Raw genomic sequence first — 26,254 nt, 5'->3', positions numbered from 1 at the left:
TTCACAATAACCGCAATTTGGATATACAGTCACATCACAACAATCTCCCTTTTCTGTGTATCATCTCACCCTGGCTCTTGGGTCCTGGCCCTGCTGCTGTCGCTCTGCGGCCCTCAGCAGCTGGTAGAGCTCCCTGGCTTCCCTCTCCCAGTGCAGAAGTTCAGCCAAGCGACTGTCCAGGCCCGACACACTGTGCTGCAGCTCTGCACACACCTGTTCTGCCTCACACAGGGTCTGCATTACCTGGCGACAACAAGAGCATGGATGGTAACAAACAGGCAAACCTACATACACAATTCAACAATTATGTACTGTATGAATTACCATATAAGCCTGAATATAAGAATTTCTGGAAAATTACTTGAGGGTCGTCTTATATTTGAGAACTAGACAATTACATGTTCACAATATTAGATATTCGTTTTGAATGGAGAGAGTACCAGTGTTGCATTGTGGGTTGTTTGAAGCCTTAAGTTTGCTTGGCTAACAAGTGTCCTCAGGTCCATTTAAAGTGAGTCTGTTAGAGTTAGCTGGCTCTGGAAGTGTTTCGTTAGACCAGTGTCACTTGCAGGAGTTTCTGATACCTCGTGTAACGTGCTTTGGAAATACATTTATGAGTGAAAATGAAAAAGTCCAAAGCATCTTCTGACGTCTTTACTTCAGAAACAGACCATGGGCTGAATCCTCTATCAAGCAGCCAAGAATTAGTACTATCACAGATAACGAGGAACTCAAAAAAACAAAAAGGCAGTCTGAAGAATAACTACAGATAACTACTGGAGAAAATGATTTTGACAGTTTCCATGAGACTGACAGGAAAGAATGTGAATATGTAACTGATAGACAAGCCACACAAATATGGGATTTACATTCTGCTTTAATAGCTTTATTTCACTTTAATGAGGGGAAAGGATTCAAGGACGAGGACTCTTTTCTTCTTGGATTAATAGTATGTCAGGGAAAATTTCCAATCAGGACTAGTGTGAAAATGTGTTGCAACTTCAAAAAAAAAGTCTTTTGTAAAAGACGTGAAAGGGAGTTTGTCTTATATTTGGTAGATATTTTATGAAGAGAATAAAAGGGGAAGGAAATGTCCATACTTCAGGTATAGCTAGCTTCAGTCTCTGTAATTGATCCATTGGGCATTCTGGGGAGGGAGCCAGAGCCTCCAGATCCACTTCTTTTATCTTCCTCATTATAAACTGAAGGGCAAAAAGCAAACAGTTAACACAAGAGAAACATATCTGGACATTTAAAGTAATATGGTTGTAACAGTGTATAAGATGATCACTCAACACTTGACAGGCTAATTGATTAATCTTGTAACTAATCTTGTAAAACCATACAAAATTACCCTTTGAATCAGTATTTTATGTCATAAGCATCATAAGCATGAAAAGAGACTCCACTATGTGAATACAGGACTGTTCCTCTGAAATTCCCTTAAAGTTGTACATTTAATGTTTATGTTCTGCTTAGAGCTGAGTCAAAGTCACAAGTTGAGAGAGCTAAAAGTTCAGAACAGCTTTGACTCTACTCCAGTCTGTCAACGTGTGATTTACTCATCCATTAGTCCTACCTGTATTCTTTTCCTGTAGGTACGTAGAGGACCTGCCATCGTCTCCAGAGGCTCTTTGAGAATAAGAGTGGCTTCTCTGATTATAGCTTGTAGGTCCTCAGGTCTGGCCTGGGCATCAGCACTGGGCTCAGCCACGCTGTCCTGGAAAAAGCACAAGAAAAGAGGTTAAATAACAAAAAGATTACAAAAAACCTGCAAAAAAACCTGCACCAATGAGACAAACAACAAAAGCTTGTAAAAAAGTAACAACTTGCTTTTACTAGAAATGTGTTTGGACTGATTTTGAAGATAATATCATAGTTTGTGTTTATCAGATGTACTCCCAGCATTTTAATGGGCCTGTATTTAATACCACAGTGTGAACAATACAGCTGTCTATTATGCAACCTGAGAAAACAATGAAACGGCATGATGAAAGCCGTGCACTTATAATTGCCTCCACACAAACTGTAAAGTCATCTTGAGGCCACTCCTTAATATTACAGCTTGGGAATAATTATAACAATGTAAATGGTAAATGGACTGTACTTGTATAGCACCTTTCTAGTCTTCCGACCACTCAAAGCGCTTTTTTACACTATGAATCACATTCACCCATATTCATACACTGAATGGGTACAGGGGCCCATCAGAGGAAACTAACCATTCACACACATTCATACACTGAGCAATTTGAGGTTAAGTGTCTTGCCCGAGTACACATCGGCATGTGGACTGGAGGTCGATCTTCCGATTAGTGGACGACCCGCTCTACCTCCTGAGCCACAGCCGTGACAATCATTGCTTCAATTCCAATCACCTGAGAGATAAAGTTACCCAAACCCAAGTCACCTGCCCCCTTATAAAAACAGGAGAAACTAGGCCAACACATTAGGACAACAAAGACGCTCGTCCTGATAAAGAAAAAGCCCTGCAGAGAGAGTTAGATATATGAGAACAGTATAAACTGTAGATACATACATCATCTATACTTCATCTTTAATTGATTTTGTTTTACCTCTATGATTTTATCCCTTTTCCAGAATTCTCTTTTACTCTTTTACTATGTCTTAATTGATATTTATCCCGTTTTAATGCGTATGTATGTGAATGAGTGTATATATACATGTATGTGTGTGTATATCTGTATATACACACACATATATATATATATGTATGTATGTGATATGTGTGTATGTGTGTATGTGTGTTTGTGTATGTATCTATGTGTATGTGCATATGTATATATAATGTGTATATATATATGTATATATGTTTTATATTTCTTTTGTAAAGCACTTTGAGCTGCATTTTATGTCATGAAAGGTGCTCTATTAGTAAAGCTTATTATTATTATTATTATTATCATTATTATTATTATCTGCAGAGCATTCATGTCAATGATAAAACACTAAGTCCTTAATGTGCACTATTTACTGGTTCTCAGCTTCTCAAAAGTGCAAATTGGTTGCATTTCTGTTTTTTATTATTGTTTGTATTACTCTTTTTTTTGTTTTGGACAGTTTAGGACTGTTGGTCGGACAAAACAAGCAATGTGAATACGTCACCTCGGACTCATGAGGTGCCTTTCTGTTACTATTTTTTTGACATGTTACAGAGAAAACGATTGAAAATAGTAACTGATGGATGTGACATTTAAATAATCATAATTATAATCATTATTTGCAGCCTTATTTCATGTAAATTAACTCTGCATCTCATAATTCTTGTGGCCAATAGCAGTATAATCAACCTACAGTCAGTCTATCTATCGATCTATCTATGAATCCTCTAGTGAACAATAATTACACAACAGTTTTACAGTGTCATAAATGGAAACAGTGGTTTGTTTAGAAACAGAAAAATAACTGGGTATTTATGGTAAAGATGTCAGCAAAAACAAATGGTATTGATCAAAGAACATATGATTTGCTGTTTTTCACCAGGTTTTCCTCGTTTGGTAACTTACAAACGTGTGTCTCTTGACGAACTCGGCCCACTGCATGTTAAGTCTGCGCAGCTCCTCCGCCAGACTCCTGCTGGTCTGAGGGTCGGTCGACTCCATCAGGAAGTTACCCATCTCGTTCAGATGAGCCTGCCGGGAGCCCCACTCAGCCAGAGACTCAGACGTCACCTTCATTAAAACATGAAAAATAATAGTCTTCATCGAGAGACAGGAAAATGTGATTATATGTTATTGATATATCATAATGTATTGATTTTCTGATACATTTTAGCAGCATGCATCTACACAAATATTCCTCCAAACACAGAACTGCTCTGGAGGCAGGAATAACCTCATTAGTTTAGTTAAGTTTCAGTCAGTGGAGCAAAAGAACAACAATAAATAAATCTCTTGCTGCCAAGTAAACAAAATAGCTGATGTCATCTTTTACTTTGACCAGATTTCCTCCTTCTTTCAGTTTCAAAAATGATTTTTTTCCCCTATTTTTGGTTATTCATAACAATTGAGTCAATGGCATTATCTCTGCCACATGATTAAGCTTCTCTATGCTGGACCCCCACACTTCCCAGCTTCCAGTTCAAGCCCAAGTCCTAGTTTCCAGGCTACCTCTTCAGCCCCAGGTTCCCACCTTCCAGTGCAAGGCTGCGGCTCAACTCCTGGTTCCCAGCTTTCAGCCCCAGTTTCCTAGTTGTCTGCCCAAGCTTCCCCAGGCCTGCATTCCCTTTCCCCAGCCTTCAAAATAAATACTTTATTCTTATTCTATCCCTGTCTCCTTGCTGCTCCGCCCCACACAACATGAATAAAATAAAAGATCAGCTTTGTGCAGAGAGCCAGTGATGACACGAGTAAAGATAACCACCATTACCACGGCATTCATGTCCTCTATGACTGCACTGTTTATAGAGGACATGTTTATAATACCTCTGGTCTGTGGCCGTGGCTGTGTGTTGCAGAGCCTTGCTCCATCCACGCCTGCATGGAGCTGAGGCAGTCGCTGTAGGAATCCCAGGTGGACAGCACCCGTCCCATAGAGCTCTTGGCTGCAGTTACCTCCTCCAAAACTGTGGCCGTGTCCTCCTGCAGCTGCTTCACCTGCTGACTGACGTGGCGGTAGTCTGCAGCTAAAGAGCAAGAGACAAACAAGTCAGTCAATCTGTAAACTGGGCCTGATCGCTCGAAGTGAAGTGTCAATCCAGCTGCAAGGAGCAAAACAGATGTTGTCTGCTCCGTTCACAGTTAAGGAAAAAGTGCTGAACGGCAACATTCTTTAATCAGTTGGACGAAAAGGAGTCAAACTGAAGGAATTTTATACATCAGTCACGCAGTCCCAGAACACTTACCAAGAGCAGATTTGCTTGAATATTTCTCAGAATCCTGCTTCAACTTATGAAGGGCTGCATCCAACATAGAAGGCAGCTCCTGCGTGTTTACCAGCTCCTGTGAAATGACAAAATGACGAAAAAAATGAGAGATGACTTTACTTTCTTTGCATCATTTCCACTATCGGGGTAAAAAAAATGTAAAATACATCAAAATAGTTTATTTGCTGTATGGTTTTCCTCCTCAGCTGTCAGATGCTAAATGCACAACTTCCTAATACTGTTGTAAGCATTAGTATGTTTAGCATTAAAATTAGCACCTTGGCATTATTAATGCTAGCATGGCACATACCTCAAAGCTAAACATGCTAACATAAGTATGGACTGTTACAGTAGTTTTTTTTTGTCAGTTTCTGAGCCATCCTTACATGAACTGTGGGAAATAAGTTGAAATATTGACCTCATGTTTGGCGTTAAAGGTAAAGTCAGGGCATCTCCAAAGTCATTTGGATTCATCCTCTGGGGTTCATCAATGTCTGTACCAAATTTCCATGATACAATTATACTTTCCTCTCTATCTATTAGTATACTTTTACCCGAAATATATCATATAATGTGTAAAGGGCCAAAATATTACTTCCTTTAAAACACTCCCATTATTAAGATGCCAAATCTGAACAAATACTCACATGCCATTCCTGCAGCAGCACCCTGACGGCCTCTGGGGATATATAAGGCCTCTTCCAGACCCGGAGCTTGGTCCTGATCTGCCCCAACAGATCCAAAACGGTGTGGCGTTGCTCTCGGTACTCCAGCTTGATCCCGTGGTACTTAGCGGTCACTCTTACACTAGTGAACCTGGTGAAGAAAGGTTGAGACAGTGAGATAAACTTTTAAGAACTGCAAAAAAAAAAATATATGACTAATACAAAAAATGGACAGAAATTGGACAGAAGCAGGGAAACTGTGGAAGTGAGATGAAAAAAAAAGTCCTTAAGGAATTGAAAGAAATAGATTCCACTTAAGAAAGACAACAAACTTCCTGCTGAACAACTTGAAATGTAATCATATGTATAATGACATAAATGTGGCCTGGAAATCTCATCACATTTCCATGATTCATGGCTTAAATATAACAGCATAATCACCAGTGTAAAAGTTAATTTTGCTTTTCTTGGATCATTTTGTTCATGTGTCATTCAACCGAAACACTTTTGTGTCTTGCGCTGTAACTGTTGCAGATGTTTTTATCAGCATTTGAACAACAGCTTTGATTATCTCCAGCTGAAGGTCATGACATTAGATGTATTTCTAGAACATTTAACTCCATGCACAGTAGATACGATTTCACACATGTGCACAAGTACTGTACAAGAACACACACAGTCCACCTCCTGGGAAGAAGAAACCCTCACCTCCTCTTCAGCTCATCCATCTTGTCCGTAGGAACCAGCATGTTTCCGTACTCGTCCAGGTTCTGGAAGGCCTGGAAGGTCTTCAGCTGCTGGGGCATCTCCTCCAGGCAAACCTGTAGCACACAGCAGTGAGCACATTCACATGCATATCCAACTGTCTGTCCACAGAAGTCTGTAATTTAACACCTTACAAGGAACAAGGGTGTTAAGGCATTTTTATTCCAGATACAGCCTCATTTCCCAGTTTAAAAGCATTTTTTTGTTCTTTAATGTGAAGAATCCTGCCTGAGGTGGGTTTCTTGAGGAAGAAGAACAGTTTAAACCACTTTAATAGTTTATGGTTGAATGAAGTAAATACTCACTTTGAGTAGTTCCTGTTTCTCTCTGGCTTCGTCAGCAGCCCGGCCGTGGTCCTGAGGGTCGCCCTGCTCCTCAGTCAGGACCCCCTCCGCTCTCAACAGCCAGCGCGCCACCGCGTCCAGGGGGGCTGGGAGACTCATATCTAACTCGATTCTGTATTCACGTAGCTAAAGACGTGAAAGAAAGTCAAGTTAATGCATTTCATTACAAGGAAACTCACTGTTTTACATTAAATTGCAAAAAGCTACAAGTAATGTGTAAAGAAGCATATAACAGAGAGGTGGATCCATTTATGTTTACTATATGTACATTTTTTTTAAGGATGGATAGGACCAGAGATTTGAGTGGAACTGACCTTTTCCGTCAGGGTGTCCCACGCCTCTCTGAGCGCCCGCTGCTCCTCGCTCAGTTTCGAAGTTCGTCTCATCGCCGTCAGCAAAGGCATGATGGGACGTCGCTGCTCGTTGAAGGACACCAGAAACGTCTGAAACACCTGAGAGACAGAAAAAATCATCAAAGTCACTTAAACAGGACAAATAAATGAAGGATTCAAATTTATACAACAAAGTACTGAGAAACCAACCAACATATTGATAACACAACAAGCACAACATTAAACATTAAGTAGAAATAAGCTAACAATAGCATTAGCAATAAAGACTGGAGATACTTAATGTATCTTGATGGGAACCTACACTGTATCTCTCGGAGTAGCTCTCTCCCTCTGTAGAGTCCCATCCCTCCAGCAGCTCGTCGTAGGCCTGAACCAGCCAGCATGTCACTTCCTGCGCCTTGCGATCAGGCGTCACCTGGCAACGTAGAGCAATGTTGCATCATTTGTCAGTATTTGTTGTGATAAGATACTGTATATGTGGTTTGATTTAGATAGATAGATGGATCTTGCCTGTACATTAAAGGCCTTTATATATATATATATATATATATATATATATATATATATATATTATGACAATTACTCTGCTCTAATGCAATTGAAGAACACCTGTAGTCCCTCAACCATGTGATCAAGAAAGCTTTTATCCATCTTCTCTGAACCCATGAAAACAGCATAACAGTCGTCCTATATTATCATCTTTGACATCTGAGACAAACTAGACGGCAACCGAATGAATACACTGTGAAAAAGGACTTATTTACATACATAATATTCTACTCAGTGCTAAAAATGATGTTAACAAAGGCGATACAGACTAATCGAAATGTTTTCCCACAAGGCACCGACTCCAGTCATGAGATATTTTACACAAGAGAGTGGTGTGCCAAATTCTTTCTAGTTTGGTGAGTAAGCCTGTGCACAGAGGAAAACCCAGCAATTACTGAGGTTTGTTTTGGCTACAAGGTGTTTTTATCCTAAAGAGGATGGGAACATGTGCACAGCCTCCTTTTATCCTCCTCCCACTGTAAACTGCAACGTTATATGTTGTTGTATGTGCACACCATATAAAGAATACCGTGTGTAGCGGCAAGATCCAGGACATTTAGATGTATTTTACAGATTTCTTTCTCAAATTTGAACTTCTGTGCAACAAATCTGCGCACAGACACGGCAAGTTTTGAAATAACACCGACATGAAATCTCAAATGTCTACAGCAGCCACGTCTAAACTCGCTGATATCTCGTCAGAAACCTGAGCTGACCATGACTGATCCGTCATGAGTTCTGTGACAGGCGACAGCAGCAGGGAACTCAGTGGAAGGAATTGCTGCACTGCAGAGTCGCCCCGTGAAGCGTTTTATTCATCTCATGGGAGGCAGAGAAACACACCCTCCCTGTGGCTTTGGATCTGTTCCCAGAAAACAAGGCAAACTAGTCCAATTCTGCGTGATCAGTCTTGCTGTTTTAACCACCATGTGATTTGAAGTTAATCTTGGCTTTTAGCGGCTGGATTTTTGCTTGAAGTAGCTGCAGCGCCATGTCTTTATGAGATCTTCAACAATAAAAATAAATAGTCATTTGCGGGTGCTATAAAGGTTTTGGTGTGGCTGATTTACGCTGTGTGACACGGCAGTAATGATGCTGCCAAATCCAAACTAGCAAGCCAGAGGATTTCCAAACACACGGCATGAGCTGAGAAAAACATCCGTTCGTTTTGAAGGCGCCGGCTACGACTACGGAACCAGCACAATAATTTACCGACGATTGACACGGAACGGGATTCCTGCACCAGTCGTCCACAGGCTGCTGGTCTGGACTGGTTTTCAGCGGAGATAGCGGTTTGTTCTATTGGTACGGGACGGCTTTCCGGAATTTATTGCCATACTTGTAGCTTGCCGGTCTTGTAGGCTAAGAACTAGACATTTTTTACCATCACATCAAGCATTTTAGTGCAGGACATTTTTAGAGCATTTTATTGTCTTAACCCTAACCCCTGACCCTAACCCCTAACCCTAACCCTAACCCCTAACCCTAACCCCCAAACCATGATCTCTCTCTAACCCTAACCAAGTGTTTTTTGTGCCTAAACCTAAACATTTTAACCTAAAAAAATCACCTCCAAGCAAAAACTTGTATTTTAAAAGTATTTGAATTTGATCATGTGATCTTGCCTTATAATATTGTACCAACAATAAACAGACTATTGACATGGAGGAATCCGTACCAGTAGCCAACTCCTAATTTTAAAGCATTACAGCAGCGGTAGGGCGTTGTGGCACTGATGAACTCACACAAACATTTTGGGAAATAAAATGCTTATTGCTTACTGAAACTAGCTGTTTCCCCCTATTTTTAGTCTTTGTGTTAAGCCAACATATCATCAAGAGGTGCTACTAAGACTTCATGGAGAGATTTATGCTGTCATCACTTATTATTGAGTCCAGAGTGTGCTGGAGTAACAGGAAGGTTAGTAGGTGGATGAAAGGTGAGACATAAAACGGAGGTGGATCGTGAGGGTCAGGTCTACCTGTCGCAGAGGTGAAGCGGAAACAGCAGGAGTGTAGTGAACAGGCAAGTTGATAGGAGAAGGAGATTGAGAAGGAGTCAGGTATTGTGTCTGTGAGGGGAAGGAAAAGAGGAGAAGAGAAGAGAGGAGAGGAGAGGAGAGGAGGCCACAAAGGAGAGAAATCCCAACCCAAAAACAAAATATTTTAGTGGAAAGATACAATACAATTTGGATAAAGCACATAAAATACTGAATTTACAAAATGTCGTAACTCATTTCACTGCAACTGTGTAATGAATCAGAGGCTAACATCAACCTCTCATAAATAACTGTATTTGCATAAATACTGGCCAGTTTGCAAACTCCACAAAAAGTGCATCTGGGGAAAGAAACAGTTATCATTATATATACAACATTAGAAAGCAGACTCCAGTGTTTACAAGACTGTTTGCACCACATGAGTTATAAAATAATAGTTAAGAATAATACATTTATTGTTCTACTGGAAAATACCCTGCCTCTGGTTTATGTTCTTTACAACAAGCCTTTGATGACTTAGTTTAAAGGATCCCAACTAAACATCTGTACACATGACACATATATATATATATACATATATAATCATCTTTAAATTCAAAAATTGATCTTGGCAACAGCTTCAAAAGTATCAATCAGACTGAAGCAAACACACAGATTGGAGAAGTTAAATATTAAAACTGGGGAAAATTAGCTTGGAAAGTGGAGGTTTTTGATACATATAACTGTTGTTTTAACAGTATTTCAATGACTACATTTCAGACTAGTTATAAAAAATAATATAGCCACAAAAATTCTGCTGAAACATATTTTAAATGTAACCCAGGAGTCTAAAAATCTCACTTTTCTCAAAACTCAAGTTTTTAACCTTCATTCCTGTTGTTGACTCTGCACAGCTGTAGGATTTATCGCTACCTGCTGGCACGGCGTGTTTCTTTAATTGTTTGTAGTCATTGTTGCGTTCTCGTGTGTGCAGAGATATTTAATAAAGTCATGTGCACACAAATTCTTTTTTAAAAATGGAGAGGGGAAATATCCGTTTACATGTGGTCAAGTGACATTAAAACTTTCCTGCAAGCGTTGCAGCAATGTGAAATGGTGCAATATATTGCTCAGCGTTTGCATAGAATATGATACTGACCTGCATTTCTTCCTCGAGCACCGGCTGGTCTCTGGAGTACTGCAGGAACTGGGCCACGTACGTCATGATGGACTTCTCATCAGGGTCTCGGACATCCACATCTGCATCGACATCACAATCCTCCATGATCAGTCTCTACACTACTGCCGAAAGGTTTAGACTAACATAATCGGCAGTCTTCCTCCTGCTCTCCTCAAGTTTGATATTAAAATCGGAGATATAAAGGTGTTAATTGTCTGTCTTTATGGCGTCCGGCTGATAAAAATTAATAAGCTAACAGGCAGAGCGAAGTGAAACAAGCGAGGGTTTTATCTAAGACTGAAGCAAAACAACCAGCGAGCGAGTCAGCAGACTGTCAGATCGTCATCCCACCCGCCCTCAGGCTCGCTGGGCATGGTTCAGTCACAACACTGATCTGCACACATTAACAAAGATTCACATGGCACCACATCAATTACCGATACACAAGCAGGTCATTGAGAAAAGTGGGAATATTTGGAGAAAGATTGTTTTGAATTTTTTTTTGGGGGGGGGGGGGGGCCCTAGACCTAAGAGAAGCATGTTGAGATCATCTCAGGAATGAGCAAAAGACTTCAACAGAGCTCACGTGGAAATAAGTAGAACTAAGGAAGTTCAAGTGAAGTAAACAGAGTGTGGAGGACAAGACTCATAAATCTAAAATAAAACGTGCAACACATGTACATGCCGTGTGAGTCTGCGTTTTTTAAAACTCAGACGGTTTCTGCATCAGCATCATCTCGACAAATTGCGAGGAGAATGAAAAAAACAAGTCGCAATGAGTCAACAATCTAAAGAAGAAGAAACGACCGATGATGATAAAAATGGAAATGTGTTTTACAGATGTTTGATAAAAAAGTGCAAATATATAAAAATGTATTTAATCTGCAGAAACAGTATGTAAGCGTTTCATTTCATTTTTTTCAGAGCTGCAGTGATTAGTCGATTAGTTGTCAACTGTTTAATTATTTGCTAACTATTTTCATGATCGATTAATCGTTTGGAGTCATTTTGTAAGATTAAAACGACTAAATTCCAGCTTCTCAAATAACAGAAGAGAATATTTAAAAAATATAGAATATTTTCTGGTTTCTTTAGTCCTCTATGACAGCAAACTGAATATAGATTAACTGAGAAAATAATCAACAGATTCATCGATAATAAATAATAATTACAATTATTTTGAAGGCACTGTCCTCTAGTTTCCAAGCGATATGGTCGTCCCTGTACCTGCATGTTTGCCTCTGATATCATGAACCAAACCATAACTTTGAAAATAAGCTTCCCTGCGATTAACTCCAGTCCTTCCTGCCGTCTCAGTCACCTGATTGTCTATCGTGTCATTCCAGCCGTATAGTTTTCCAGCCTGTGTTCCCGTCCGTCCTGACCGTCAAAAAACAAGACCGAACTCTCCGGAATAGTCAAACTCGGCACAACAACACTCACTTAAATGTAAAAGTGTGTACATGAGAAAAACTATATTTTTATTTTTTTTAAACAGAACAGTAGTTTTCAAGTCCTGTATATGTCTTATGGGGATTTATATCTGGTGAGGTTTAGTGACAATGAGCTTAACATGCTTCATAAACCACAATGTTATTTCTAATGTCACTAGCAAGACATACAGTATTTTAAAATATTACTACATCTATGTGTCAGCTCTGCATTTATGTCTCACCACTTTCCCTCGATTTTTCTTAGTTATTAACATACAGTAGCTTCAGCTAAACATTGACTTTAACATATGTTATTGCTTTAGTCAAACAGTGTAAGAAGAGTATTGAAAACACACCCAGCCCAGCTGTGTGTGTGTGTGTAACCCGTACGAACAGGAGAACACACACACACCGCTGCAGCCTTTATCTGCCGTTACCATCAGTTTAGCGCAAACAAGAGGCTTTGATTAGAAGTTCTCTACTAAATAACTTCACTGCAGCTGCGCTGAACAAAGAGCCGTGATAAATGTTGCAAATAATCACATGAAAACAGCGAGAATTACATCACTGTACAAACATATTTATCAGATTTAGGGCTAAATGAGAAATCTGAATTAAAAAGGTCAAATTATTGTTTTCGTTGTCATGAAATACTGATCTGAATGATAGGAGGAATAGATTTGGGACACAGTTTAATTAAAGTTCAACATTTTCCACTAAAGCTGCATCAACAACACAAAATCCAAGAACAAAATAAAACAGGGGATTATCTCATCTGCTGCTGAGATAAACTGGTGTTCGGACTAACTATCCGGAGTAAAGCTCAGTCACTCACCGGCAGGATCCAGCAGTCTGGGGATCTTCAGCTCTTGCTCCGCGATGCGAAAGGCCTCCTCTAGGTTCTGCCTGTTGCTTCTGGTTCTGGCTTTAGACAGATCCACCAGGTCGGATCGCAGAGCGTATAAGATGGCCAGAAAGACGACTCCGCTCCTCCAGCTCGCCTTGAAGTCTTTCACGTTTATCGAACAGCCGGCTCTGAGAGGGAGGAATCGTTTTATTATTATTATTATTATAATACTAAAACTTAATATATCAAACGCTGCTGTCTGGAACAAAGTTTTTTTTCTATAGAAATTCAGACGTTCAAATCAAATACACAAGGGCTTTAAGATCAAGTAAGTACTAAAACAGACAAGCAGAAATAAGAAAATAGCAAAATACGTAAGAGTACAATGAACAATCATAAAGACAATAGAATGAATCCAACAATATTAAAGTAAAAACCAAATAGATAAAACATAATGGATGAAATGGGGTATACTGGTATGTGCTTGATATATTTTCAGTGTTAAAAATAAAGGTGTTTCCTTAAAGGAGCTCCCTCCGTGCTCTAGAAATAAACAGCGCGCCATATTTAAATTCACATAACCTCTCGCAGTCATTGGACACGAAGGCACCTTTAAAAAGGCTATTTTAAAATGAATTATGAGCTTTTATATATATATATGTGTGTGTGTGTGTGTGTGTGTGTGTATATATACACATATGTATATATACTGTAAAACACAGCAAATGGCAGTAAATGAACACAACAGCAATTTAAACATTTATAAATAGATGCAGGATTTAAATATGTGACAAAAATACTATTTCTATTGAACCACTATGAAAGCCCATGTGTATAGGAGTCTATTATAAAGCAAAGCATCTTGATCTCCAATATCTAAGTAAAGCCCTGATCAGTTTTTGGATTTAAGTCCAGACATGGGAATATCAGTGAGGTCCCTGTGTGAGGATATATCACTCCTTACATCATGCTTGGCCTCTATTAGAGGTTTGACAGGCTGGTATATATCAACGCGTCCCTACATGAACCCTACGCAACGCATGTAGACGTGTGTTTCGCTCCATCGGGTGCTTACTTGTGGCACTGCTCCCGGACCCAGAGCATGAGGGCTTTCTTGGCAGAGACCCTGAAGCGGTGGTGCAGCGGCGAGCCTCTGGGAGGAGTGGGGCTGCTGCTGGCCGAGCGGCTCGACAGGGTGGAGCGAGAGTCCAGACTGGCCAGAGACTCCATGGAAGACTGACGGGAGCTGAACGACAGACTGCTGGCCAACTCCTCGATCTGAAGAAACCATCAACACACAGTTTCTGTTTAGCATTTATGTTCGGAAACTGTGTGAAAAGGTCAAAAGATGTCAAACGAGGAATAACCTCCGAAATTGGATGAAATAACAGTCAAGATAAAGGAAGGATGAGTGCTTCTAATGCACAAAATAAGAAAAAAATTACCTGCTGGACACCACTGGCTTACGCACATTATATTTCTGAGATGTTAAATTGAATGAATGTGCATATTTCCTGCATTATAAAAGATTTCTCTCTTGCTCTAATTTGCTAAACGGCATGAAACTGATCCCAGGAAATCTACTCAGATCTACAGATGGATTTTTTCATGTACAGAAAATAAGAGAACAACTTCTCTACAATCCTCAGAGACAGGCCTTATCTGACAGGCTCGACAGGAAATGATTTCATGAGATAAATATGCTGTAAATCAGGGAGGATAACGAGAAACAAAAAGAGACAAGACGACGAAAGAAAACGTGTAAAAACAGAACATATTCAACTCACATGATACTGCAGAATGATCGTCCATATGAGGCCGAGGATGATGGACGGTTTACCATCCATGATGTCAGGAATGTTTATGTTGACTAGTTTGATCTGAAGATAAAAAGGGGGAAATATTTCAGACTTGCACAAAGTCTCAATTAAGACATTAGGAAGGGAGAAAAACATCCTTGGAGTCAGAATTTTTGACCTACAGATATACAGATTAATATAATCTTATGCCTAAATAGTCAACCTCATTTGTATAGACCTTGCTATACGGTTGGTGCTTGCATTTGGCATTTGGCAGCTGAAGAAACCTGTTAGTGTATCATTTACCGATTTACTCTTTAAAAAGGAGAGAGCTTTCTCAATGTTGCTCCTGTGCTGAAACGTCCCTCTGCCTCTCTCCCGGCTCTGTAAAACACAAGCAGAGTTTCAGTCGGTCAGTCAGTCGGTCGGTTGCCATTGAAACTTTGGCCTGTTGGCTGGAAAGTATGTTAAGTGTGTAGCTGAGACGGGGACTCACGATGCGCTGGCCGCTCATCGTCTCCAGCAGGTCCAACAGTTTGGAGCCGTCACAGAAATCCCTGAACAGATCCACGACCATACATGGTGGCCTCCTCTGTCACAACGACACACACCGTTCATTTAGTTTATGCTCATATTAGATACTAGAAAACACTCATATGTTCACCAATTCTGCAGGATCTACAGTATTATAAAAAGAGAAAGCTGATATGTTTTAGATAGTTATAATAGTCGAAGAGTTATGGCTGTTTTTGCAAAATGTATCAATTTCAGTGAAGATTAGAGGAGATGTGGAGTAGAGTTGAAAAATAGTTCAGCAACACAGTTTAACTGCTGGAAAATCTGTCAAGAAATCTGCAAGACGTGCAACTTTGGAAGTTTCCATTTGTATGTAGCTCAGACTAGATAAACCTTTTAATACGAGGTGATCGAGCTAAAAACAAAGCTGTTAGTTTCTGACAAACTGACATTTGTGAAATTTGTGACAAGATGTGAAATGTTCTGAAGATGGTGATGATTATTGTAGTTTCAGTATTTGTTCCTGACAGGCAAATCAAAGCTCAGGATAAGATTATATCATCATTTTCTGTGACAATACTGACACCTTTTTTGTGCTATTTATGTAATTTTTATGATGATAAAAATGTCCTGCTGTGACTCTTCTTTGGTAATATAATCACTCACTAATCATCCGTTTCTTGATGTGATAGAGGAACAGTTTATTTATCTTGACTGTAATACTACATTCAATACAGAAATGCCAGATGTGTTTGAGATCATTTAGAATTGAAATAATTAAACATCATTGCTGTTACATCATTTGTCCAACTGAAAGCTCTAACAAGGATATTTTTTAACTGTAAAATGTTCCACTCAAAACACAATTCTTCAATAATCAAATTGATGGGATTCATAAAGCATATATGGGCTGAAATATTTCTAAATATATTTGTTATCTCATTTAAATATTGATAAGAGCAGGGCTGTGTATAAACTGAAAATAATGAAAAATGACTGTTCTGATTTCTTGGAGCCCAAACTGATGTCTTCTAATGTCTTATTTTTTCAGGTCAACAGCCCAAAACCCAAAGATATTTGTTTTCTGTCATGTATGACACAGAAAAGCTACAAATCCTCACATTTTAGAAACTACAACCAGCAAATTTTTGGCATTTTTCCTTTAAAAAAAAAAAAAGACTAAAACGATGAACTTTCTGCTGTTGGGTTAATCATCTAATTGTTGTAGCTCTAGATATGAGTAACAACATGAAAAACTGAGTGATTAGTCAAGCTGTAATGTTTACTTATTTCACCTTTAATGGCTGTTTTCTTGATTTTTTTAGAAAAAATCAAAACAATCCATGAACTACCTGCTTCACAAGGCCTTTTAGTTGCAAATCACAGCAGTCAAATGACCTTTATTGAGCTCCAAAATGACAAAAACTAATATGAAGAAGCAACAAGTTAGTGTCTTACAAACATGTCTTATATGTCTCATAGTGGTCTATATCTGACATAAACAATGCAGAGTTCATGCTTTTCATTTACTGACTATATAAACACTAGTCAGGACTTTCCAAAATAGGCGTAGAGCATTATGGGTAAGAAAGGTTTGCTGCCATGTGACAGGATTTGCTGCCATGTGAGCTCTAATGTGAACAACCACCAAAGGATTAACAATTATCTCCACCATTCGATTTATTGGCAGAGTCTCCTGGATGTGAGACCAGCACTGAGCCCAGAGCTGGGGGGGGGGGGGGGGGGGGGGGGGGGGGGGGGGTCATGGGGGTGTGAGTGGTGGGCGGTGGCAGAGGGAAGGGAGGGGAGGGGAGGGGAGGGGAGGGTGGTGTCCGTCTGTTGCTGTCTGTCTGTGTGCGCTGTGAACCTTTGCTCCTCAATGCTATATTTATGTACGCAGCCCCCGACCACCCCCCCCCCCCACCATCTTCCACTGTCACATTCACAGCTGACCTCCAACATGTAGCAGAGACACCCGACAGCCTGCTGCTGCTCCTGCTGACTCAGTCTTAGGACGGAGTTTGAGAAGAAGCCAGTAATGATTTGTATTCTCTCTCTTTATGCTCTTTGGTTGAATTTTTGAGTAAAAACACAAACTGCTGACTGAGAAAACCCTCGAATAGGTCGTTAAAATGAGGTTCTAGTCATGTTTTTAGGGTTTGATATCTCTCATAAAGACTGGATTAAGTTTGTTTACCTTTGCTTATTGAGAGTCTTCCAGGAGGAATTTAATATGATGATTATTAACCCCTTAACATCCACCCTTTTTATAGAATTTTCGTCTATTTGGCACATTTAAATGTAAAAGCTTATAACAGAAGAACTGTAAGACCATGATGCATGTATTAGACTTCATTTGACAAGTGACATCTTCTAGTTTCTGGAAATGTGTTTGTTTAGCATGTGGCTAAAACACAAACAAAACTACATCAGTTCAAATAAGGCTCAAAAAAGTGTTTTTGGTCCTCGTCTATAATGAGTCATATTTGAATAACAATAATTAGAACATGCTTTATGCCAGAACTATGCAGAACACCATAAACCTTCTACATCTTGTCAACCTGTATATGATTCCAGACCTCTAGGCCCAACCTTATGGGAGCTCGGGGAGTTTTTAGCTTGTAGTGTCACTGAACCTCTCCAATCATCTCCAATTGGCCAAATTGTGCCAATTGCTTTGACTCATTACTGTGATGCTGCCGCTTACAACTGGCTTACGCAGGTCGCTGGCGACCCGGTGGAAGTTAAAGGATTAAACGCTTTACAAATTGACAGGGATTATGTTCTTCATATTTTAGAGGTTACAAAGTCCACTGTTGAGGTGAATCAGCTGAACTGATTATTCCTAAACTTTTAGTCTAAAGGGGACGAAGCATTTCCTGTCAGAGCACCATTATTCACTATCGTCTTTTTAATTCTCCTGAAAACTCACTTTCATTGTAAGACTTTCTTATATTTGTTATTTATTGATTTATTTACATTTGTTTTAATGATACATATGTGGGAATGTGTGTGTATTTAGCATTTTATGCTGTCCTTTGTTCCTTTTATGTATGCCTTGTTAAATACTTTGTAATATTGATAAGTGCTACTGTATATAAATAAACTATAATATTATTATTATTATTATTATTATTACATCAATCCTGAGACATTTAGACCAATCAAAAAAAGAGGCAGAGAGGGTTTTTCAACTTTGACAAAAGTAGCTGCAATTGCTGTAAGTAAGATGTCTTTAATATTTTGTCCATACAGTGCAGATATATATATATATATATATATATATATATATATATATATATATATATATATATATATATATATATATATATATATATATATATATATATATATATATATATATATATATATATATACTGTATGTCTTTTCAATGTGATACCTTTATGGCCTGACTTTATGATTACAAATGTTACCGTATATTAGGGATGTGCAGAGATCCCAGTATTTGTATTTGTATTTGTATTCGACTGAAAGTGGAAAGAGGCTTAAAAATCCTGTTTTTGTTTTTATTACATTTTTCATTTTAGAAAATTAAAATGTTACAATAAGTGTTCATGAATAAACTACTAAAAATAAACATAAACCCACAAATAATGTATTTGTATTCGGGCACACCCCTACCGTATATCATGTATTATATACTGTATATGGAAACGTTTTAAATCTAAACTCTTCAGCTAACTGCATGTCTTGTTAATGATATATTCTCTCCAAAAATATGCATCATCTGATCTCTATCTAGGATATAATTATTACTGGCACAAAACAAACTATGAGTGACTGTAATTCAGTGTTATGAAAACATATTTCAATGTCTAATCGCTGGTTTCTGATTATGTGGCACCACCTTCTTATGAAAGTATTTGATATATGAAAGAAATATGTGAGCCGTCACATGTTCCTGCATGCAGGTGAACAAGCTGTTATTAAACTGCAGCAACTCAGCGTTTATGTTTCTCTGGTTTAGGGTCAGGTGTCTTATAGCATTCTTAAGCTAACTGTGTGTGTTAATGATCGTTAGACTCACTGTAAAGTCAACATATTACAGGTCATTTCTAGAAGCTTCTTATTTCATACTGATATCTAGTGCAGCTAACAATGACGAATCATCTTAAATTCCTCAATCCTTATAGAGAGGTCAGAGGTCAGAGGTCAGAGACACGGCTCACCTTTGCCAGCTGAGCGTTGACCCAATTAGTGAAGGTCCTTTTCTGAATCTGTACTTGTTCCACTGTTGAAGAAAGAAAGAAGAAACACAGGATGTTAATTTAACTTAAACCATCACAAACAGTAAACCACACAGTAGTAGCGGACGTGTGAATCGTAGACTTTCAGGTCATGATGTAACACAGAACTATTTATATTGTCTGAAACAGAAGAGTTGGCTCAATTTCCTGAACCGCTAATATTATCAGCAACAGCATGTGCGTGCTGTATATCTCTGTACTCCACCGATTTAGCATTGCATAGTTCAATAGTGCCTACATTTCCCACAATGCAACTCGACCGGCTACAGTTCTGGTGTGTTCTGCTATTAGCAGCTATCGTAGCCTGGAGCTGTTACCCTCAAAGAGAGAGATAGATGAGAGGAGCAGGCTACAGATGTCTGGTAACCTCACTGCTCTCTAACTCCACACCTCCAGGTTTTTGTCAATTTCAAAGTTCACTTGAGATCAGATCAGATCATATCAGATTTCACACACATCTCCCTCTGGAGACACAAAAGACTACTTTTTTCCACACATGCAGTAGTCCTCCCCAACACCTGTAAAATCAGTGGAGTTCCTCTTTAAGTGCAGGCACTGATCAAGATCAAGACAAACACTTTCCACTCCAGAAAAATGACAGTTTTGTGTGCAAGTAGCTTAAAAAACAACTAATATACTAACCTGAACTCTGACTTCAACATTACAAACTGGCATCTGTTATCTTAAGCATGACCACAAACTGTCTTTAACAAGCTGTTTTAACGGCTAAATTTAACCAGATGTTTACGAGTCACATGCGCCTTTATCAAATATAAATTGTCATTTAGATACAAGGCACCACTACACCCAGTGTTATGCATCGCAAAAACACATGGCATGATTCTTCAAACACAACACGCCTTCTTAGATCCCCCGTAGCAATAAAACATGACTTCTCTAGAAGGTGATACACATATAAACAAGTCAACTTGAGCCGCTATGACAGATGTGAAAAGGAATCAAGTGTTTAACACTCAGCTGTGGGCCACAAAACACTCAAAAAGTACTCGTTTAAATGGTAGGATTTAATAGGAACAAAGTGTTTGTGAAATTAGCCGGAGCGTTTATGAAGTAATAACTTTGCCCTTTAAAAAAAGCTTGTTATGATTAAAGCTGCTGACACTCAAGGGTTTGGCCAATCACTCTGGAATAATAATCACAAACACAAGTATTTAAGTCTGAGTGTTTCCTGATCGAGCAGACAGCCTCAGAAAGAAGACTTCATATAAAACACATAGACAAGCATCCCACATATAGATGTTTAAAACCTTGTTATTCATAAATTTTGGTTTTGACGTACTAAAATACATGTTGTTTTAAGTTTGCAGTACATTTCTGATATACATCTGCAATAAATTTTAAAGCACTTACAGTAGATTTGAAATATAACTAGTAGACAGTTTAATAGATGAGCTGCAATCTTCTCTGCTAGTACAGGAGAAATGCATCAAATAGAAACAACAACTGCATGTTGAAAATACATTTAAATATACTGTTGACACATTAATACATTTAAAATATGTACTGTCGTCCTCCTGACAGCTGCCACCTGTAGAAATATGCAACTGTATGAATGTAAAGAAGGGAGTAACTGACAAAGAGCAGCTGTAAAATATAATTGCATATGCATAATTATGTGAAACAGGCTGCAGAAAGGTCTCAGTGGCGTCATTAACGACAGGCTCGGTCAGAGCTCACCATCGTAAAGCTCGATGAAGTCATCCAGGTCTGCAACAATATGAAGAGTGTCACATATTATCCAGTCCTCATTTTCCATTGTCCTCATAAGGTCAATTTCCTGACTCAGCAAACTACTCGGTGAAAGCTTTTCTCCCTCGAGGTTTCACTGCGGTTGTCAGATTAAAATCTGAATCTCCCAAGAAATGATCTCCTCCTATCTCTCTTTTTTTTTTTTACCTTACAACAAGAGCCAAATAGTTCTTTGGAATATGTTCACAAAGCTTTATTTAGCTCCTTCCACAGGCCCCGGTTGTTGTAACTGTTGCTCGGTGCAAAAAAAGTAAAAAATCAACAGTATTTAGGAGGTAGGATATCTATGAAATGACAAAAATACTCCAATTTCTACCTCAAATCTTTTCAGAACTGCCTCCTCATTTAAACTAAAGTCCAGTTTAAGTTTGATCTTTTAGTTTCCCAGTTCAAAAAAGTCCATTCTCCTCCATGCTGAGCTCCAGCTCTCCTTCCAACAGTCCGCCTGGTCCTCTGGGATGTATGAACTGACAGTTTAGAGACTATTTTCTGCCTTAATATGTTTTACAGCACAGGCCACCTCTGGCTTCAGTTCACTAGCAGTCTAATCTTAAGCATAGGGAGCCTGTGATGACTCATCGAGTTATAATTAATCTGATATCAAAAAGATACAGAGGAGGAAGGGATTCATTTTTCTGTGGAAACATGACTCTCTGGACAGACGCACAGCTGATCTGTGATCTCTAAACTGACAGAAAAAGTGACGATTTGCCGATTTATATTTTTAAGAATTCCTGACTGGCAGATTAAGAGGATGAAGAAACCAGAGAGCTGCGACACACTTGTGGGTTTGCCAGAAGAATTATTTTAAACAAACCCACTTGGTCGACGCAACTGCAGTGTTTTAATGAGGTTCACAGTGCTGCCATATTAGTAACTGTGTAAGCTCCTGATAACGTATCAACATCCAGCAAATGACAAAATGTGAATTAAAAGACGTTTTCCGAGAAATTTTTAAATATATTTCAATGACCTCACAGAGCTGAAACATCAGGATCTGAATGTAAAACTACAACTCACCAGGAATTTGAGTATTAACAGTAGAGCTGCAATGATTAGCTGATTAATCGATTAGTTGCCAACTTTAATTGCCAACTAGTTTGATAATAAATTAATCAATGCAAGTTATTTTTAAGGAGACGATTTCCAAATGTTCTGATTGATATGTGAATATTTTCTAGTTTCTTTAGTCTTCTGGGTGTGTAAATTCAATATCTTTGGGTTGTTAGTCGGGACAAAAAACAACACACCTGTAACCACGCCCCCAGGAAGAGCACCAGACTTTGAAGCCAATTTGACAGAGCGGCCAAACCGTGTAATGACAACATCACGTGATGCACACAAAGACTTTTTCCCATAGACTTACACTGTGAAAGAGACGTCTGTAAATCAATGGATACATTTTTTTGAGCGTCACCACCCCCGCGAAATGACTCATCTCACTATCATGATTAAAACTGTTCAGTCCGATCACATTTCAAAAGCCTAGAAGAGCCGCATGATTGAATTATTTTATCCCCATTCAAGTTAGCCGGAGGGCTAAACAGGAAGTAGCCGACTCAGCCGAGGATAGTCACTAGTGCACATGCTCCATGAGCCGCACAGATGCAGAAAATTTGGGTACTTTCATACCAGGAAGTCAATTCTTTTTTGCTTCATGCACCATTGAGCAACTTTCATAGGAATGAACGGGGCCCCACCTCTGACGCTGTATCCAGTTCTCTTTATACATCCATGCCTGTAACCATGGATGTATTATAAGAGCTGGATACCGGACTAAAAATGGCGCCCATTCAGTCCTATAGGAATTGCTCGCCTGGCGCTTACGCCAAAAAAAAGTTTCTAGCTTCCGGGTTTGCTTCCGCGTTGTGCGGCCCACTGAATATGCGCAGTAGTGTTTCCCCCGCTGGCCCCGCCCACGAGCTCCCGCTCGGCCCATAGACTTTACATTGTGATGACGTCACGGATTTTTAAATCGCTTTTCTCGGCTCGAGGAAAGTTTTACAAACATAAAACCTCCATGGATCAAAAGTTCATTACAGAAAGAGTCATATTTGACGTTGTTTGCAGTTCGAGGTGTCTTGTCAACAGTTTTACAGGCGTCTTTTTTAAAATGGCGGTCTATGGGGAAAATCCTTTTTGGGCCGCAATTGGCTGCAAGGCTGAGCAGTGGCGCCCTATCCAGCTCTTAATATACATCCATGCCTGTAACCTAGTATCTGTTTAGTTAACGACCACCATCTTGTTAACATGGCTGATTTACATACTAATAGTGGTCTTATGCTAGTAGTAGTAAAAGCTAGCAGTTCCATGTAAACATTAACATTGCTAAATAAGCCTGTTAGATTATTTCCAGGCAACCAAACGACACAAAACCTATAAAAAGAACTAGATGCTTTTAGTTCAGGATCCAAAATTATGTCTAAAAGTAGCAAACCAGTAGCAGCCATAAAAGCATTGAACTGGTGGTTGATGGGAATTTTCCACCCTCTTCACCTTGATGTTAACTTTCACACAGTGATTCCCCGGTTTCCTGCAGAGCTGACATGTATTCTCTTAAATGTCACAGCAGAGATCTGCCTTCAGGGCAAAGCTCCATTCAGTGTTTTATGGACATCAGATGAAGGTCTCTGGATAGGAGCCTTTTCCCCCCCAATAGTGGGTTAATATACAACATACAGTATTTCAACATATGCTCATATATGTGTGTATATGTTCTAAACTGAGACAAGTTAAAGAAGTTGAAGCTTGTGGCCTACAAAAACGCGGGTAAACTGACAAATCATGACTTGTTCATTGCGTATTTATGACAACCCCTCATATGAGCTGAATTAAGTTTTAGAGAATTTGCATTTTTTTATAATTAAATCACAGATAAGATTAAACTTCTCCAGTCTAGACTGATATCTTATTCTTCCTTTACTTTTGTTCTGTACTAATAAGTCATTATAACAACAACAAATAAAAAAACTCACCCATGATGGGATTCAGGAGGGAAAGTTACTCAGTTGCTGCACATCACTTTAAACCAAACGTCTTTTTCCTGTAAACACATGGTTTACTCCACTGACTGCCGTAGATCCATGATTGTAGGCGAAGAGACAAAAACTGATATAAGTTTGAGAGTAATTTCTTGTCAAACCAGCTAACAAATCCAGCCTGGAGGGAAGCAGGTGAGTTCAGTCGTGCTCCGCCTCTTTTAAATCTGATTCACAGAGGTTTTCAGACCTGCCCAAACAAGACCTGTAACAAGCTGGTCCTCCAGCAGCATCATGGGTACTTTATGCAACAATAGAAAGTGGGTTAAATTTCTGATCTTAGCAACTGTGAATAAGTTGCAACATTTACTTAACATAAGCTCATCTGAATGATCCACCGAAGTGGTAAAGAAAACAAGAAGAATGGGAGATGTTGAGTTGTTAAGATGTGTGTGTACAACTGTTTTTTGATATTTTTGACTGCTTTCTGTTCCAAACATTAGCACTGCTGTATGTTTCTATTTTTAGTTACTGTTTAACTTTTGGCTGTTTTATACTGTATTGCATTCAAATAAATTGCATGTACATATGCATCATATTTAACAAAAGTAAGGCATTCTGATTTATACATAATGATTCTCAGTGTAATCTGTAGTATTACTGTAATAATATATAAATCAGTACTTTCCTCAGTATTCTATAGAAAACAGAACTGATATTGAATAATGTTCACTAAGTGATAAATGAAGTTTGAGCTCTCATATATAAATCATGATTTGATTATTTATTCCAATATTTACCAAACTAGGAGATAGTTTTATTCAAACTTACACGATTTAGCTCCTGCATATATATCCGAGCTACTGAGCCCGTATACTACCACGGTACGGTCACTTAGGTCTTCCAACTAAAACCTGCTGGCCGTACCATATGCCAAACTAGAAACCAAAGGCGACTGTGCTTTTGTTGCCATAGCACCCAGACTTCCATCAGATCAGCTGAATCTGTTGACTGTTTCAAAAAAACACCTAAAAACCTACTTTTTTAAAAAATGGCTTTCTCATAACATTTGATAAATTCAAATGTGTGCTCTGGGTGATGACTGTATGCTTTTTTCTTTGTGTCCCAATGTCAATGTAAAGCACTTTGTAAACTGAAAACAACTAAAGCCTGTACTCAAATTTCTTATCTATATATCATATATGTCAGTGATAGATGTCCTGTTTCTGATGGCAAAAATTCTTACAAATTCAGGTAAGGTATTTATCAAGGTATTTATTATTGATTTCTCATTGGCCAAGATCACTAAATAACCCTTATCCTAACCCTAACCCTGACCCTGGCCCTGGCCCTAACCTCTTTCTTTCATGTAACCCAGTGTAACGATGGAGGGTTAGGACTCGTAGGACACATGATGCTGAAGAACAATTATCAAGGCTGTTACATACAATTAATGCAGCACAGGTAAAGCTTCCTTATACTCCTGCAGGCGTTCACATGCAGTGGACGGGTCCTTCTCATTTGGACATTGGTTTTGCAACAACAATTTCATTTTTCAGACTCACATCGTCGGATGTCGAGCAGGGATCTTCTCAGAGACTAACAGGAGTGAAGGTGGGATCATCAGAATCTGTATGACCCACAGCTGAGAACACAACACTTTTTGTTTGTATTTATTGGAGCATCTAGTGGCTGTTAGTGGAATTTTAAGATACTTCAGCCTCAGTAAGTGGTAGTTGCTGCTTGGATGTCAGGATCTCAGAGAGTTATTATTTGACTTTGTATAATTGTCACAGATATTAACATTAACCTAAACACAAAATACAGGTAATACCACATGAGCACAGTTCAGTCTTTCCACTTAAAGATAACATTGTGATACAGCTTCTAAACCTTAGAAAAACTGACTTTGTTCCTTTTTAA

General features: G+C 38.9%; 1 protein-coding gene across 12 annotated transcripts in view; it reads right to left on the bottom strand.

The window, feature by feature from the left end:
- Positions 1–26,254, bottom strand: part of syne2b (spectrin repeat containing, nuclear envelope 2b) — a 160,036-nt gene that overhangs the window by 131,265 nt on the left and 2,517 nt on the right. For 11 of the 12 annotated variants that reach the window (XM_044374144.1, XM_044374149.1, XM_044374147.1 and 8 more), the window contains exons 1-20: positions 21,282–21,803; positions 19,506–19,567; positions 15,295–15,390; positions 15,105–15,182; positions 14,787–14,879; positions 14,075–14,277; positions 12,988–13,187; positions 10,699–10,799; positions 9,543–9,632; positions 7,314–7,427; positions 6,974–7,111; positions 6,621–6,785; positions 6,259–6,371; positions 5,533–5,701; positions 4,865–4,961; positions 4,446–4,645; positions 3,528–3,692; positions 1,580–1,720; positions 1,101–1,202; positions 70–243 (exon numbers count right to left, since the gene is read on the bottom strand). In XM_044374144.1, coding sequence (XP_044230079.1) covers positions 70–243; positions 1,101–1,202; positions 1,580–1,720; positions 3,528–3,692; positions 4,446–4,645; positions 4,865–4,961; positions 5,533–5,701; positions 6,259–6,371; positions 6,621–6,785; positions 6,974–7,111; positions 7,314–7,427; positions 9,543–9,632; positions 10,699–10,799; positions 12,988–13,187; positions 14,075–14,277; positions 14,787–14,879; positions 15,105–15,182; positions 15,295–15,390; positions 19,506–19,567; positions 21,282–21,369 — 2,589 coding nt within the window. In that variant the 5' untranslated portion in view covers positions 21,370–21,803. Of the gene's footprint in view, positions 1–69; positions 244–1,100; positions 1,203–1,579; positions 1,721–3,527; positions 3,693–4,445; positions 4,646–4,864; positions 4,962–5,532; positions 5,702–6,258; positions 6,372–6,620; positions 6,786–6,973; positions 7,112–7,313; positions 7,428–9,542; positions 9,633–10,698; positions 10,800–12,987; positions 13,188–14,074; positions 14,278–14,786; positions 14,880–15,104; positions 15,183–15,294; positions 15,391–19,505; positions 19,568–21,281; positions 21,804–26,254 lie in introns of those variants that run through there. The other variant, XM_044374145.1, reaches the window with a different exon arrangement.

Source organism: Thunnus albacares, chromosome 15, assembly GCF_914725855.1.
Source record: "Thunnus albacares chromosome 15, fThuAlb1.1, whole genome shotgun sequence".
Classification (NCBI taxonomy): Eukaryota; Metazoa; Chordata; class Actinopteri; order Scombriformes; family Scombridae; genus Thunnus; species Thunnus albacares.
This window is presented reverse-complemented; position numbering and strand designations above follow the sequence as displayed.